Source organism: Plecotus auritus, assembly GCF_963455305.1.
Source record: "Plecotus auritus genome assembly, chromosome: 4".
In the NCBI taxonomy this organism is placed as follows: Eukaryota; Metazoa; Chordata; class Mammalia; order Chiroptera; family Vespertilionidae; genus Plecotus; species Plecotus auritus.
Window position 1 is genome coordinate 70,815,273 of NC_137775.1, and position 17,818 is coordinate 70,833,090.

Sequence of the window (17,818 nt, forward strand, 5' to 3'; positions counted from 1 at the left end):
TGTAGATATACTAGTGGCCTGGTGCATGACATTTGTGCACTGGGGGGGGGGGGTGGTGGTTATCCCTCAGCCCAGCCTGTGCCCTCTCACAGTCTGGGACCCCTTGGGGGATGTCCACCTCCCCTATTAATTGCCCTGCAGAGGGAGGCCCCGCCCACCTGCTGCAGCCTGCAGGCCAGTGGCCTGGGCTTCCCTCTTTGGGGTAATCAACCATGGAGCCCCTCAATCAATCACCCTGCAGAGGGTGGCCTGAGCCTCCCTCTTTGGGGTGATCAATCATGGAGCCCCCCAATCAATCACTCTGTGGAGGGTGGCCTGGGCCTCCCTCTTTGGGGTGATTGCGGAGCGCCCCCCCTGCCCCGATTGATTGCCCCACCAGCCGGTGGCCTGGGCCTCCCTCTGCAGGGCGATCGTGGGTCAATGGTAGCCCCCTCCCAACTAACCGCATTGCATCCGCCTTGGCTGGCCTGGCGCCAGTGCGTGTCATAGCGTGATCGTTGGCCATTCGGTTGATTTGCATATTACACTTTTATTATTATAGATGATATATGTACACATATATATTTTTTACTGTTGACAGTATTACAGATGTCCCCTATTTTCCTCATCTTTGCCCCTCTCCACCCAGCCCTGCCCCACCCCAGGCCTTCATGACATTACTTTTCCATGTCTATATCTTTTTATGGTTATTTTAGAGCAGGGGTGGGGAATGTCCAGCTTGTGGACTGTCTAAAGCCTAGGAAATTATTTGGTCTGGCCCTGCCAAGGCAACCACAGGCAGGACTCAAAATTCAATAAATCTAGGAGTTTTTTTCATAGCAACATAAATTTATATTAAGTGAATTATATTAAGCAATGATGTTACAAATATCCAATTGGCCCTTGGCCAAATAAAGGTTCCCCACCCCTGTTTTAGAGTATAGTCTCTTTACCTATAAAAAGAAGTTTGCTGTATAACAGTATGCCTGTTACCCAGGCAGCAGTCTCATACATCTCATACTTTGTCTCTTAATCGCATCATTTTCTCTTGTACTTGATTTAATCTTGTGTTGTTTGGTACAGTAACATGACATACAGCTTATAGCCTATAGGAGCAATATACCATATCATATAGCACAGGTGTACTGTAGGCTATCCTGCCTTGGTTTATGTAACTGCACTCTAATCTCTGCTTTGAAAATTATAAAGGCCAACAGAAGAGACATTTTAAACTCATCAGTAACTTACTTTCCCCCCAGTTTTATTGGGATAAAATTGACATATAATATTGTGTAAGAGTCTGGTATACAATCTGATTTTATACACTTGTATATATAGTGAGATGATTATCATAATTAGGTTAGCTAACAACTCCATCATCTCACATAAATACATAAATACCTTTGTGTGTGTGTGTGAGTGTGTGTGTTGATATCATTAAGATTTAGTCTGTTAGTAACTTTCAAATATCTAATACAGTATTGTTAACTATAGTTACCATGCTATACATATGGTCCCCAGAACTTACTCATAACTCTAAGTTTTTATCCTCAACCAATATTTTCCAATTTCCTTACTCTCTACCTCGGCAACCCTCATTATACGATCTGTTCCTATAAATTTGGTTCTGCATTCAGGTGAGAACATTTAGTATTTGTCTTTCTGATATATTTCACTTAGCATAGACCCTCAAGGTCCATCCATGCTATTGCAAATGGGAGGATTTTCTTCTTTTTATGACTGAATAATTGTATATTCATTTACTCATTCATCTATCAATAGTCTTAGGTTGGTTCAATCTCCTGGCTATTGTGAATAATGCTGAAATGAACATGGAAATACAGATTGTCTCTTTGAGATAGGACTGCATTTCTTTTAGATATGTACTCAGAAGTGAGGTTGCTAGATCATATGGTAGTTCTATTTTTAATATTTTGAGTAACCTCCACACTGTTTTCCATAGTGGCTGCACCAATTTACAATCCCACCAACAATACACAAGGGTTTCATTTTTCTCCACATCATCACCAACACATTTTTTCTTGTCTTTTTATAATAGCCATTCTAACAGATGTGAGATGATTTCTTATTGTGGTTTTGATTTACATTTCCCTGATGAGTAGTGATGTTGAGTATCATTTTATGTACCTGTTGGCAGTTTGTATGTCTTTTTTGAAAAAAAAAAAGTTTATGCAATTATCTGTGGGTTTTTTGTTTTTTTGCTATTGGGTTATATGAGTTCCTTATATATTTTGGATATTAACCCCTTATCAGATATATGGTTTGCAAATATTTCCTCCCATTTCATAGGTTGCCTTTCCTTATTTCTTCTACACTTGGCTTCTTTTATTCCTTTATCCATCTCCTCCACTAAGACCCAATTTTATACAACCTGTTCTAAGGAAAGTATAACTAAGAAACAAAGTAACATTTCATTCAAATAGATGGATAGTTTTATATATTGGATTTCTGAAATGAAATGGTTCTACATGATTTTTAAAATTTAAAATAATAGCCAAAGCACAGTAATCCACAGGGACATGAAAATACCAGTGATAAACACAATCCTTCTCAAAAAGTCCTGTATCCAAAAGGACTACCCTGCATCAGTAAACTTAGTGTTTCAGTGTGCTCAATTACTATTGCTCTCAATTTCTTATTAAGCAAAATTCAAATAAAACCAAAACAAATATAGTGTGTATGCTTTAGAGGGAAAAAAGTTTTCAACATTTTCCCCCGTATTTATTCAGGGCAGTTCAGGTCTGTATGCTTGGTCTCTGAGGTTCTATGTGCTGGACTTGCCAATGCTGAGTCCTGCTCAAGACAGGACTGTTGCCGGACGTACAAGTGGGTTGTAAATGTGCAGATGGAAGGTCATGGTCATCCTCTAGAATCAATTAATCAGGAAACAAATCACCGGTATTAATAGAGAGTCTGCATTTCCTGGAAGTGCTTCTGAAAGTAATCAGGTTGGGTGTTTTTGATACAAATGCTGAAGTAATGAGTAATTCTAAAATGTTTGCTCAGACTCTGAAAGAGGAAGCTGTGGAGAAAAGTATTGGACACGCCTTCAGAGCATTAGTTCTCATCCTTGGCTGCACATTGGAAGTGCTGGGGGAAAATTAAACCGACCAGAGATTCTCATTTTTTTTTTTGGCATAAGGTACAGCCTGGGAATTGGAGCTTTTAAAGCACCTCAAGTGACTCTAATGTGCACTACAGGTGGAGAAGCGCTGATCTGTGGAAGGAAGCAGAGTCTGCAGCACAATTGGATGTTAAGCCCTGTGACTCCAGGTGTGGTCTGAGGACCAGTAGCATCCGCATCCTCTCATTACAAATGTAGAATCTTAGGCCATCACCTCAGACTTATGGAAGGAAATATGCATTTAAACAAGACCCTTAAGGTTCCTATGCACATTAAATTTTGAGATGTCTTCAGTCACCTGAGCCCACTGGAGGCCTTGAATGGTTAGGTTAAGGCTATAATTAAAGATACCTTCCTAGCCCTAATCTCCTCCACTTAACCAAACAGGCTTCAGTCTTACTTTAGTTTTACTATTATGCCTCCCAAATGGAAAGAGCTATTTCTTTATTATAATACATTAAGTTGAATTTAAGATGAAAGCTAGGCTTCTTCAAAAGTCTCAAGGAATTTTCCAAGTAAAAAAAATGCTTGTTCCATTATAGTGCCATAAACAGTGGCTTTCAACTCCCACTGCATATATAACTACCTGGAGAGCTTTTTAAACGTACTGGTTCCACATCATATCTATTGAATTATAATTTCTCGGGGTGGAGGCACACACTGGTATGTTTTAAAGCTCTCCCGTGGAGTTTAGTGTGCAGCTAGCTATGAGAACCACCGTGGCTGAACTCTAAGTTTATTGACTCCTATATATTGGTGCCTCATTTCTTTCTCTTTTTGTTTTGTTTTGTTAATCCTCACCCTAGGATATTTTTCCATTGATTTTTAGGAAGAATGGAAAGGAGGGAGGGAAGGGAGAGAGAAAGAGAGAGAGAAACATTGATGTGAGAAAAGCACATTGATTGGTTGCCTCCTGCATGCTCCCCGTTTGGGGCTGGGGATCAAATCTGCAACCCAGGTATGTGCCCTTAACTAGGAATTGAATACACTCAAACCATTGTGCAACACTGGCCAGGGCTTGGTGCCTCATTTCATTCAAATATAGTGGACTCAGTCATTGTGGCTTCCTTGAGACTGTTATCAATCACTTCATTAAAATGTATCAATCTGCATTATAAGATCAATTAAATATTTAGTGTGCATGGTAATTTGGCATTCATTTAAGTTCATCCCTATTTCATAGTTAACAGTTGATTATCTAGATTAATAAAGTAATGCCAAGCATACAGATGGTCATATCCAAATAGTACAGATTTTTTTCTTTTATGAAATAAAACATTTCTTTTCATTGTCTTTTTGCCTTGACATATCCTTAGTTAAGTATAAACATTAGCTTGTACCCCCTCAGTATCTGCCAGCTGAATAGTGCCAAGAGACACCTATAGGGTGCCACTTGGCAGGAAGACATCAGCCGTCATTAAAATTCCACAAAACCGATACCATCCAATACAACTTTCTGATTACAGAGACAAAACTGTATATGCGGTGAACTGATACACATAAACTGCATTTTGCTCTTCAAACACAAGTTGAAAACAACTAGGAAATCAGATAACTAAAAGGAAGCAGTTGAGCAAATCACTTGATTGAAGAAAAACAAGCAGGAGACTTAAGTAAAATGAGCAGGCTTAACCCTAAATCACTGCCAAATAATTTAAAAAATAAACTCCACGTAGTATAAAACTTGAATAATATACAGATAAAGCTTCCTCTAAATTCACAGATTTTATTTCCATCTTGAAAACAAAAGCTTCAAGCACAGAATTCCATTCATTGCAAGTTGAATTTGGTTATTCCTAATAAAGTCATCTGCTTGGTTCCTTAGATTTTCGATTTATACTTGTCCCTTAAGTAAGCACTGCAAAGACTATGTGTAAGACAAGCATGTCAAACTCGAAGGCTAACACGGGCCAAATACACAAGGTTTAAGTTTATGTGGGCTGCAAAAAAACAAAAGCTTCAATTTTCATAGAAACAGGATTATTTCGATAGAGACTTGCTGAATACAAAGGGCTGAAATAAATGAGTAACCATTAACATAAAATAATAGAACATTTTTATAAAAATTAATATTTTTTCTTGAACATTAACTTACCAGACACTGAATAACTGCACAAATTAAAAAGCGTAACGCAAATAAACCTATTTTTCTTGTTCTCCAAAAGTGAAATATTTCCTGTTGCGCATACCAAACAAGTCAGTCCAAGACTAATGATGTGAGAATCAGCTGCTAAAATATTCACTGCTAGTATTAGTGGAGAGAAATGGTGCGCCAGTGTATAATGCGCGTAAGGGAAATGAATGCAAATGATTATAGTAATCAGTCATTAGCGAAAGTTGTAGTTCGTTATTAATAATTATGTGTAACAGGATATTGTAAAAATTAAGTTATGAAATTTTTATTAAAACATTTCTTACATACCATTATATTGGCTGGGCCGCAAAAATATTCCTTGTGGGCCACATGCGGCCCGTGGGCCACGAGTTTGACACGCTTGGTGTAAGACATTACTAAAGTATTGTCTGAAATGACATTTTCAAGTATATAGCGATATGTAAATGTTATCAAAGCCACACACAGCTTTTGAGATTCCTGTTCTGCTCTGTGGGAAAAGCTCCATCCAGATGCTAGAAGACTTTTTTAAATGTGAGCTTTTATAACCAGGACAGGTCTTTGAAAAATGATGACTTAAATTCTTAACTTATGTCATTAGGTCACACCAACATTAAATTCGAGAGACCTCAGGCTATAAATGATCTTACTTTAAATAAAAACTTTTTTCTTTTCTATTAGGCTTAGAGTCATTCTTAAATCAATTCTTTAAGTTAAATGAGAATCCTTAATGGCCTATGGACAAAATCTATAGTAGTAAATTGTACATAAATATAAAACAATTACATATTTATGATTAAATTCTTAATAAATGATGAACCATTTAAATGAGAATAATCCCATTGTGTGCACATTATAAACTTTTCTCATAAATCTGTTTCTGAAATATCGCCATTTTATCATTTGGAAATCTTAGAAGCAAATCATATAGAAAAAAGCAAGTCTTGGGCAGATGTGGGGGGATGTAACAATCCACTAAAATAGGTAGCTGTTCTTACCACTGGGTGATTTTGGTTTATTTTGTTCTTTTTCAGTTTGTTGAGTATGCAGAACTGTCTCTGCTTCCATTAACTTTAAATGTCCTGTTAAGAATGTATAATCAAACATCGAAGGGGTAAAATTATGAACCGCATGGAAGGAAGGTAGAGAAAATTGCTCAGGACAGGTACTGCTTCCAGACTTTTCTAGTAACTACCTATGTAACCTCAGTTCAAGTACGTCACTACTGTGAGTAGATGCCCCATCTTTAACATTTGGAGGTTTGGCTAAATGCACCCTGAGGTCACTATCAATTCTCAAAATAGCCTGTGGCTTAAATTCTGGTTTAGCCATGATGTAGTATAAATAATAAATAGGATAACATATTTCAATTTATCATTTTGGTTTGAAGAATACTTACAGTTAAGGCTGGTGGTCCTGGAGGTCCTGTTTCACCCTAAAATAAATTAAAGAAAAGTTGCAGTTACCAGTAGCCTCTTTTTACACATAATATTTATAAATTTTCTGAATAGATAGAAACAATATCTGAATAGATAGATAAATCCTGAAGAAAAGGAAAATAGAAGTTTATCATGATAAAAGCACACTGAGAGATGTATCATGTCTTTGAGCTCTCATGATATAAATATCACCTGGTGCACGCTCATGCTTTCTGCAGGACTTGTTTTGAAAAGCTAAAGTAATCTGATTTCTATACTTTTGTCCACTGAACCAAAATTAGAAAGAATATCTCTTCAAACATGACTACTTGCCAAAGGAGCAGCTGGGACATGTCACAATGATGGGCACTTTTTCTGACAAAGTTAGTATGAGGATCAGCAGAAATAATAAATGGATGTCCCCACTTCATGCCTCCCAGCTGCAAGAAGTGGTCCCATTTCCTCTTTTAATGCTCGGCTGCATTGGCATTGCACTTGCCATTAATTGTAAAAGGCTTTGCCCATATTTATGTATTTTTAAATACTAACATTGCTTTGCTGATGTATGTGAATACAAATTACCAGATGGATGTATTGACAAACGAGTCAAAGTCTTTAAAAAATGGTTCATCTAAAAGTTCACTATTTTCTGATATGTAAATATGTCCACCTATATGCCACCTTATTGTATCAGTGCCCCCGTTTAATTCATAAGAACTCTTAGTCATTAAGACCAAGCATCATGGCTATAATCCTTATTTAAGTGGAGATGATGGAGAGCATACGCTGTGTGGCATGGGGCACTGGGACCTTGTATTCTCAGGTTGAAAGTATATGTATAACTTTATCTTTTCTCATCTAATATAGTCAGCTCAAAAGTTAAGACAGCATTGTGTAATCATTATTTGGGGGAATGACTGAATACAAATGACCAATCCTTGTTAAGAAACATTGATGTAGCTTAAATCACTCACTGAGGACCGATTTACAAGACCAGCTTTAATGCAGAGGTAAATATTGACGACAGACAAGGATTTCTAAATGCGCTGATGGTGGAGAACTACATATAGTGCAAAACACCCATGCGTACAATTCTCATCAAATTGGGATCATCCAATGACCTTGTGCCAAACGACTCTTGCTTTTACTATTTCTTAATTCCCTTTTCAAGGTCAATTGCCAATATGCCACTATACTAGTAAAATGGCATATAAGAAAAGGTGGCAGGAAATGGAGCATTTAGACTAAGATACTAAATTAGCCTCCTTTCCCCCAAAGGCCACCTGCTTCACCATTACAGTAGCAGATCAGTGCTACTGGCAAAGTTCCCTGACACAGGACATGGTTGCTAATTTGGTGATGGAATACCCAATGCTGTTAAGCAAGAAAGAGAAAAGGGAAATCTTATAAACACAAATTAATGTTGACTAGCAATTGTGCATTTAGTCTCTTCAGACTAAGTAAATGAACCAAAAAAGGCTTTTCTTGTTTAGATACTTTTAACATATAAGCCTTTGGTTCATTTGAACAAAATTAACTTTTGGCAGTTAAACAGCATCAATGAAAAGTCACTGCCCAGGTTCTCAGGGGTTTCTTAAGAAAAGATCAGCACTTTTCTCAGTGAGTATGATACCTTTTCTCCTTTGGGGCCAGGTGCACCACGAGGACCCAAGTCACCTTTCAAACCCTGTACAAAAAATAAAAACAATGTGATTTCTATACACAGTGCACAGAAAGGTTCAATTTCTAACGAGTCATTAGTCACAAAATAAATCATAATTTACTGAGCTCCCAAACCCCATTCTGCAGTGTGTGGAATAGAGAGCAATAGAGACAACAGGCAGTGAAATGACAAGCAGCATCTGCGCTGCGGTGGGTACAGATATGTTAAATCAGTGTGAGTCCTCCATTGTGCATATTTGTGCAACTTTGCTTCCTGCTAAAATTACATTAATTCACCATCTGGGAGAATATCACTTAGATCTATATGAGCTTTTAAGTATCCACTTTGGATTAAATTTATAGATGTTGTAAATACCTCTGATTTAGCATTAATTTGCCCCCCAAATTCAAGATTTAAATAAAAAAATATTTTTATGTCTCTATCAAGAAAGCTCATTGTTGGGGAAAAAGAAATGAAAGATGTATTCTTTTCCAATCACTCACAAAGCTGAAGCTAAAATGTAATCTCTTTTCTGTTTTAAAGTATGATTTAGTTCTTGAATTTCTCTTTTTTTTAAACCTGGATTTATAAAGCTATCAAATGAAACTATATAAGATACAGCATATCAGATAGTAAATATATTCATAAATCTCATCTCCTAGACTCTTGGGTGTTTTAGTGGGTATTTAAGTTGATTTGACTCAGAAATGACAGCTTTCAGAATATCACAACACATTTCACCACAGGAGATCAGTTCTACAGCCAAATGTACTCACAGTGTAAATACAAAGAAAGCTAGATAGACACACCCTGACTGTGTGGTAAATAGGAAAAAATATCTGTCCTTGTACTTAACACATTGAATGATGGAAGAACAATAATAGAAAAATAAATATTCTGAAGCCATACAATGCACAGTAAATCTAGGCATCTTACTGTTCCTGAAGGGTCCAGCTATCACTGCTCTGACATTTTGTAGTAAATAAAAATGCCTAATGCCATCACCTATAGCTTACTCAATGCAGAAGCCAATGATAAATTTAAAGGAACAAAAGAAACTGGATACTTAAAATCTTGTTGCAGAGAGTATGTGAAAATAGTAATCTTATACTTTAAGAAAAAAATGAATGAAAACAGCATCTAATTGGAAAAAACCCTTAGTAGTTGCATAAACACCTTTGTGGATGTAACTTATAGCGATGTTTCTTTCATCATTACCTTGGATGAGTGAAAAAATAAATCGTATTTGAGATGTGATATTAAGGGTTGAACACAATCTCTCTTCCCTATTGTAATACCCGTACAAGCTAGAGTCTTGAATAAAAAGTCCTCCTTACCATTTTAATAATTTTTTTTCCTTAACAAAAATCAAGATCTCTGCCCTTATAGAACTCATGCTTTAAGAGAAAAGTGATTGACAATAAATAGGTCAACCGGCTGAATGTGATAAACGTGAAGGAAGAGAGAACTACTACTTCAGCTGGGGTGGACAGAAACAGTCTCTTTGTGGAGGTGACTCTTGTTGTTTCAAAAGACCCAGCCGTGCAATGATCCTGGGGAAAAGCACTGGGGTTGAGGGAACAGCTAGCACACAGCCCTCAGGGTGAAAGGAGTGTCATGAGTAAGCAGGCCAGGAACTAGAGAATAAGTCAAGGTTAGCCAGGGGTCATGGCACACAAATTGCTAGCCATGGTAAGAAGGATAGTTTTTGTTCTAAGTACAATGTCCCCATGGAGACATTGTACTTAGAACAAAAACTATCCTTCTTATTAGGTTTTGTTCCACTTATTGTTTTAAACATGGAAATGACCTGATGTGACTGTGTTTCAAAAATAAACCACTCGCTACAACATGAAAATAGACTAAAGGCGGCAAGAGTGGAAGCAGAAAAGGAGTTATAGTAGCTTTTCAGGCAAGGGAGCAGGATGGCTGAGACATGGTGATGGTAGAGAGGGAGAGAAACATCAATGGCTGAGAGAAAAGTCATTGACCAGTTGAGTTCTCATATGTAATGGGGATTGAACATGCAACCTAGGTATTTGTGCTGCCTGGGAATCAAACCTGCAACCTTGTTGGTGTATGGATGACACTCAACCAATTGAACCAGCCGGCCAGGCAGGAGTCACATTTTATGCATAACCTTTTGTAAGTTATTTAAGCTTCCCTATAAAATACATTATAAATAATAGTTATCTGGAAAGGTTGTTTTGAGAATCATATGTTGTAAGAACACTTAGCACATGGTAGGTACTTAATAAATGCTGCTTCTACTTTTCAAGTCAAGTTGAATGGATAATCAATAGTTGAGTTTTGTACTCATGTTGATGGATATGTACAATTGTGCTTTAACTCACATAAGGATAAAACGCAATTGAGAAGTATTGCTTTCGTCAAGCTTCTGCTTTTATGGCCACTGAAGTGGGCCCATGTAACTCATGGCTTCCTGTGACAGAGTACAATGTTTTTAAGGCCGTGGCATCATAATAGGCTCTGAGAAACAGATCTGTAATGCTTTTTTCAAGTGCAATTTTTCTCCTCATGTCATACTGGTGCTGCTATCAGTGGTTATTGAATACTGGGGAGAAAAAGACATAGTGCTCACCATAAAGAATAAAGAATCAAATGGAACAGACTCTGAATTCAATATTGAATAAGGTAGGCATTTATTACCATGGTTCTCAATAAAATTCATGTATATAAAGATTCTCAAAAGTACAATAGTTGATTCTGTATGCGATGCGGAGACAGGACTTCATCCAAAGGCAAGTGGAAAGCTGAAGGACGATTGTAACCACACTTATAAAAGCAGGTAGATTATGAAATTATTTTTTATTGGAAGATCTACTCGTGATATGAAGCATTTTTGAAAATCAGAAGATGATACAAAATAATGTTATTTGTTAAAATTTTTAACCCATCGGTGATGCTTTACCCATCTTCCACCGACTGCATCTTACTCCCCAGCAATGGCACCAGTTATTCGCTTTGTGATTCCAATATTTTTTACTCAGGATTATAGATTGCATTGGTATAAGGAGATTAACATGATTATTTTAGGGACATCAGTTGCTGTAATTCTGATAAGGGATGTTTGAAAGACAATAATAAAGATGCAGAGGAAGAGACTAAACTCAATGATTGAAATCTACTTTCCTAAGATTATATAACCCCACAAAAACAAATGAGTGAATAGCTATTTCTATTAGAGACAGACGTATTTTATTTAACATAGTTTCTAAAAATAGCAAATGTTTACATAGCTCTTACTGTATGTGAGGCCTGTTCTACATGCTTTACATAGAATAAGCCCTATAATCCTCAGCAAAAGCCTATGCATTAAGTTTTATTAATATGAAGACCCCATTGTGTAAATGAAGAAACTGAGTCCAGAGAGTATAAGTAATGTACTAAGTAGTATGATAGCCAGGCAGTGGCTGAGCTGGGATCTGAGCCCAGCAGTCTGTCTTCAAAGGACACATTAACAATGTTGCAAGTCTCCCTCTCAAGTCTCCCTCAGAGATGTCATTATTGAATGTGTCTCACGGTAGGTCACAATCAAAATCACTTAATTATAAATTAAAATGTCTTAAAGCTGGGGTCTTGTATTTTGAAGGCTAAACTGTAGCAATTTAAAAATTTGACAATTTCAATATATGTCTGCCATGCATTATTTAAACTATATATTTGGTATGCAATCTATGATAATCTATAATAATAAAAGCGTAATATGCTAATTAGACCAGACAGCTGAATGACCTTCTGGACATCCTTCTGGACGACCTTCCGGATGAAGGTGGGGCTATGAGGGCCGAGCCCCTTGCACGAATTTTGTGCATCGGGCCTCTAGTATTTAATATTTAAACTGTATGTGTTTAGTCAATACCGTTGGTCTAACACTCAAATATGCTGGAGATCAATCCACAGTTTACACACACACACACACACACACACACACACACACACACACACACACACGGAGGGAGGAGGTGGAGAGAGGGAGAGAGAGAAAGAGAGAGAGTCAAGCTTGAACTTAGAAAGATGTCAGAGCCTTTTTTGTCCTAATGACTAAGATTTGCCACTGGCATTTAATTGGTGAGCTTCAAGGATGCTAACCATTCTGCTCTTGTAAGACAGTCCCTCATGGCAAAGAAATGTCTTGCCCCAAATGCCAACATTATCCCCTTGAGAGAGACCAAACCACTGCACCCTCCCTTTTAAACAAGGTTTACACTTTCTGAAGTGAGCTTGCACATTTTGTAGGAAAGCTTGCACAGAAATTATTAAAAGATACATTTATATCAAGGTATATGTAATAATAAAGACTATAAAAAGGGCCTTTGGTTCATATAGTAGGAATATTAAATTCTTCCAATTTTCTCTGACTTGGAAAGAAGCTGGAATGAGCTGGCCCATTGAGTTCATTCACTACACATTCTAACAGAATATTCCTGAAGTTATAATCCCCATCATGGCTTGACTTCGATTCAAATGGAAATAGCTATTATAATAGCCTTCATTCCCTATGAGTGTACCTGTGCTTATTGAAAGTCAAAGTCACTGTCATAAGTGCCAAGTGATTTTTAGCTTGCAGGGTCTGTTTATTTCGGCATTGAAAAATGGACAATAACAAGGGTGGCATGAGTTAGTGGGAAAATAAGAGACTTTTCAGTTAAACATGTAGGGTGAAAGGCTGATTTTACCATTTTTTAAAAGAAAGGTGCTTAATTTTCCAAGCCTTTATTTCTTGACTCCAAAATTGTCTAGCTAGCCCATAAAGCTAGGGTGAGGACTGAATTCAAATTCCTCGTGAAAACAGTTGACAAACACCAACAACCACCACCAATGCTGTAATAGCAGCACACTTGGTTCTTCACTCCTATTTGTGGTAAAGGGGAAGGAGGAGAACTTCCATTACTTTTCTTATTTCTCTCTAGTCACGACTCCTAAATATCTTTGGCAAAATTAAGGAAAGGAAAATAATATCATGTACGTTTTAATTAAGTAACCAACTGAGAAAAGCTAGTCACTGTGCTTTGTTATGCTTTATGATGTACCTACTGAGCTACATTGAACAATGATGATGTTAAAGAAATGGCAGTCTGTGACTGGAGGCATGGGAAGGACACTTCCAAGCTCCTCCTCACAGTGGAACAGTCATCGTGCTCAGCAGGCTGTGGGCTCTCACCACAAGTTGATCTACTCAGGTTTGTACTCAGACAATGGCTGCCAGGGTGTTTGGGCATTTAATGGGCACTCAAATGCATATGTGTATCAATCGATTCATTCTAAAAAGCCACGTCACCTTACTTTCAGACACCATAAAAGTTTTCCCCAAATGTTTACATTAATGTGAATATATTTCAGGCTCCAATCCCTCGGGCCTCTTTCCAATTTTATTCAAGTATTTGGGATAGTCCTTTCTCTATTCCAATTCTAACGTTATCTTAATAAACTTCTAAAAATGTATTTTGCTCATCTATCGCAGGAAGCCCACATAAATGTAGCTTGGTTATCTGTGCAACAATATAGTTAATTTCTTTCAACATTACTACATTTCCTGCCAGGTAATATCTTTCCCATAATGAATGGTCAAAATCTTGGGCTATTTTTGAGGTTTCAGTGTAATCAAATTGTATATTCTACCTATGCAATATCACTGTGTGCTCTCCCTTCCATCTCTGCTATCCTAATTCAGGCTCCATATACTTATATTTTAGACTATTTTAACAATCTCTCAGTTTTTAAAATGAAACATTAGCAAATAATTATTGAGAATATATTCACTCCAAAAAAAGTATGAAGTACTAGGGATTTCAAGAAAAGGTCTTTGCTTTCATGAAGAGTATGATAGAACACACACACACACACACACACACACACACACACACACACACACATACAGGCAAAGGCCCCAATTCTCTGTAAAACAAATCTTCATTTAACACAGCTTGGACCATATCTCCCCTCTGTCCAGAGGAGGAAGGACAAGCATCCTCACATACATACTTTCCATCCTGTGGCTCCAACTGTCTTCCTCTTTTATTGTCCCCACAATGCCTTACATGTAGCAGGAATCCCAGAAAACCTGCGTGGGTGCTTTACATTTCCTCATGCTTTCTAAATGTACAATCTTAACCTCTTTGTAGGAAATCTTAGTTATGGGGGCTTGAGGATCTATTCATAGTTCATCACTTTATAGACCCTGAGTAGTGATTTTTCTCAGCTGGTGGCAGAGCTGGCACACACACTGGACCCTGGTTTTCCACTCCAGAACTGGTACCACTGCATCATGGACCTCCAATGACAGGGATGGGAGGTGAATCAGAGGCTCCATTTAAATGTACGGGCCCAGGGCTGTGACACTGCAAGTCCTGATGTACAGTAGGAGGCAGAGAAAAGGCAGAGGCTCTCCTCGCTGTAAGCCACCAGTGCTAGCTCCTGTTCTCTGGTGTATAAATATGACTTCAAAGGGGAGAGGAAGAAGAATGAGGGTCATACTACAGATGCAAATGTGACTTCTCAAGAAGTAAGAGTAAATCCCTGGGGGTCAGGCCTTATGCCAGTGTTAACCACTAAGGTTAACTCTCGGGGCTTTGGAGGTACCCTCCACTCCACTGGGGTGAATCTCTTACTTTGTCCAAAGGCCCCAAAGATGGTAATGATCATCCTCCTTTCCCATGCAATGACCTGCTACAACAAGATGGGGTTTGCTATAGAGGGATTTGATTCCTCTATGGCATTAAGGAATCAAATCTAGCTTTGTTATTCTTTTACCCATAAAGCAGGTAGTGTGGCCCTTCAGAGCCACTCAAAAACGTTTTTCATGCAGGTAAAAAAATAAAATTGTGGGGAAAAAACGATTCTCATTGTGGACACTCTCCCTGGTAAAGTTAGTATATTTATAGTAAATGGTGAGGTTGATGACCTCAAGTAAGATTAATCTACATTTCAGAGAAAAATCCAGATTTGGGCCTTAAATTTCATCCTAAGAATCTAAGTAAAGCTCCAGGAATAACTGTCATAAGAGGAAGGAGAGGAGATAGTAGGGTCAGAGCGTGTTACAGGCAAGGGTATCCATGAGGCTGAGGAACTGCGGCAGGGGAGGGTGAGCAACACAGATACATGTTTCCCTTCCCTTTTGCCTTTTCTTTTCACCACTGTGATCTTATCTATACTGACCCTCAGTAGGTGAGGTTTGGGGGAGGATGAAAAGTGACCCCTGAGTAAGGACACAGGCCACAGCAGAATGTAAGAAGCAAAAAGATAGAGAAAGGAAGACTAGACAAAATGCAAGCCAGAAACAAGGAAGAAAGGGGTGTCAAGGATAACACAATGGGTTTGAACTACACGGGTCGTTGTGTACATGAATTTTCTTTTTATGTTTTTAATCTTTATTATTGAAAGTATTCCATATGTCCCTCTCTTCCCCCATTGATCTCTTCTAGCCCGCCTCCTCCACCCCAGGCCTTCACCACCCCATTGTCTGTATCCATGGGTTATGAATACTAGTATATGTATACAAGTCTTTTGGTTGATCTCTTCTCACCCACCCACCCTCCCCTGCCTGCCCTCTGAGATTCGATAGTCTGTTCCATGCTTCTATGACTCTGGATCTATTTTGTCCATCAATTTATTTTGTTAATTAGATTCTACATATGAGTGACATCATGCAATACTTATCTTTCTCTGACTGGCTTATTTCACTTAGCATAATACTCTCCAGGTCCCTCCATGCTGTCTCAAAGGGTAAGAGATCCTTCTTTTTAACAGCTGCATAGTATTCCATTGTGTAAATGTACCACAGCTTTTTTATCCACTCATCTACTGATGGACACTTGGGCTGTTTTCCAGATCTTAGCTATTGTAAATTGTGCTGCTATGTGGATTGTTTTCAATAAATGCCTGTACTATTTCTGATCCGTGGTTAGGAGCCCATGCATGTGGAGGGCCACCAGTAAACACTGATCTATGCCAGTGGTTGGCAAACTCATTAGTCAACAGAGCCAAATATCAACAGTACAACGATTGAAATTTCTTTTGAGAGCCAAATTTTTTAAACTTAAACTTCTTCTAATGCCACTTCTTCACAATAGACTCACCCAGGCTGTGGTATTTTGTGGAAGAGCCACACTCAAGGGGCCAAAGAACCGCATGTGGCTCGCGAGCCGTGGTTTGCCGACCACTGATCTATGCCATTTTATACAGAGTACTTGAGCATCCTCGGATTTTGGTACCCACAGAGGCAGTGTGTGTGTGTGTGTGTATTTCTGTGCGCACGCACACACACACCCTGGAACCGACTAAATTTTGGGGCAGTCAAATGTTATATGCAAATTTTCAACTGTGCAAGGTTTGGCACCACATTGTTCAACAGTCAACTATATATAAAGGCAAGGAACAAGCTGTAGTGAAATTAAAACCTCTGGGTCTCTACTGAGCCGTGTGAAAAATGCCTTTATCCTTATAGTTGAATATGAACAGCATCAGGTAGCCACCATATTTTAGTAGCAAAAGGTAAAGACTATTAGAAAAAAAGAGAGTTGGGCTTACATCTTTTCCATTAATGCCAGCTAGACCTGGATCGCCTTTTTCTCCTTGTTCACCCTAGAAAGAAACAATTTATACAATGAAAAATATTATATATAAGGACCTTTACTAAGAAAAAACAAAAGAGTTACACTGTTTGGGTATTTATAAACATGTGATTACTTTGTTAAATCCTTTGAAAGAAACATTTCCTTAAAAAACAATTCTGAGTTCTAGAATCAGAGAGAGGTTTAAAGGTCCAAGAAAAGCTGCATAAAAATGATTAGAGTAGAAATAAAACAAGGATTATTTATTTGCCTCTATAAGCAACAAGGAACTTTCTGGAGGGCAATCTGACAATATATATCAGGGTCTTAAATCTGTTCATTTCATTTGGCTCAGGGATTTCACTGCTAAGTTTGTATCATAAGGAAATAATACGAGTAGGAAAAAGAAATACAGACTAGGTTATATTACTACAGTGGGTATAAAACTGGTAGAGAAATGGTACCCAGTGGATCAATATCTCTCACTTATCAAGTTCTCTTAATCTTGGCATCATTGACATCCTTTGTTTAGGGCTCTCCTCTCCATTGTAGGATGTTTAGCATCATCTCTGGCTTCTATTCACTAGAGGCCAGTAGCCAGCCTCTCCGCCAGCCCCTCTACCCTCAATCTTGAAAAATAAAAATGTCTCCAGACATTGCCAAATTTCCCACAGAGGGCAAAACTGCCTCCAGTTGAGAATCACTAATATATTATATATCATGAAGATATATGTAACAGAGTTGTAATATGAAATGCTACAACAGACTGGAATGATATACTATAATAAACAGCATGGACTTTATTAAGAATAAATGTGCAGGCTTTAATTTAATTCTCTATAGGTTAGAGAGCCCACTTAAAAATGAAAATATTAAAGGATCAGAAGAAAATATAAGTGAACATAGCTTAGAGCTCATGGTAAGTAA

At 37.9% G+C, this 17,818-nt stretch overlaps 1 protein-coding gene across 1 annotated transcript in view; it reads right to left on the reverse strand.

Moving 5' to 3' along the window:
• Nucleotides 1-17,818, reverse strand: part of COL19A1 (collagen type XIX alpha 1 chain) — a 325,830-nt gene that overhangs the window by 171,324 nt on the left and 136,688 nt on the right. Inside the window, 3 exon segments of the mRNA XM_080665043.1 lie at nt 6,637-6,672; nt 8,289-8,342; nt 16,869-16,922. Coding sequence (XP_080521169.1) covers nt 6,637-6,672; nt 8,289-8,342; nt 16,869-16,922 — 144 coding nt within the window.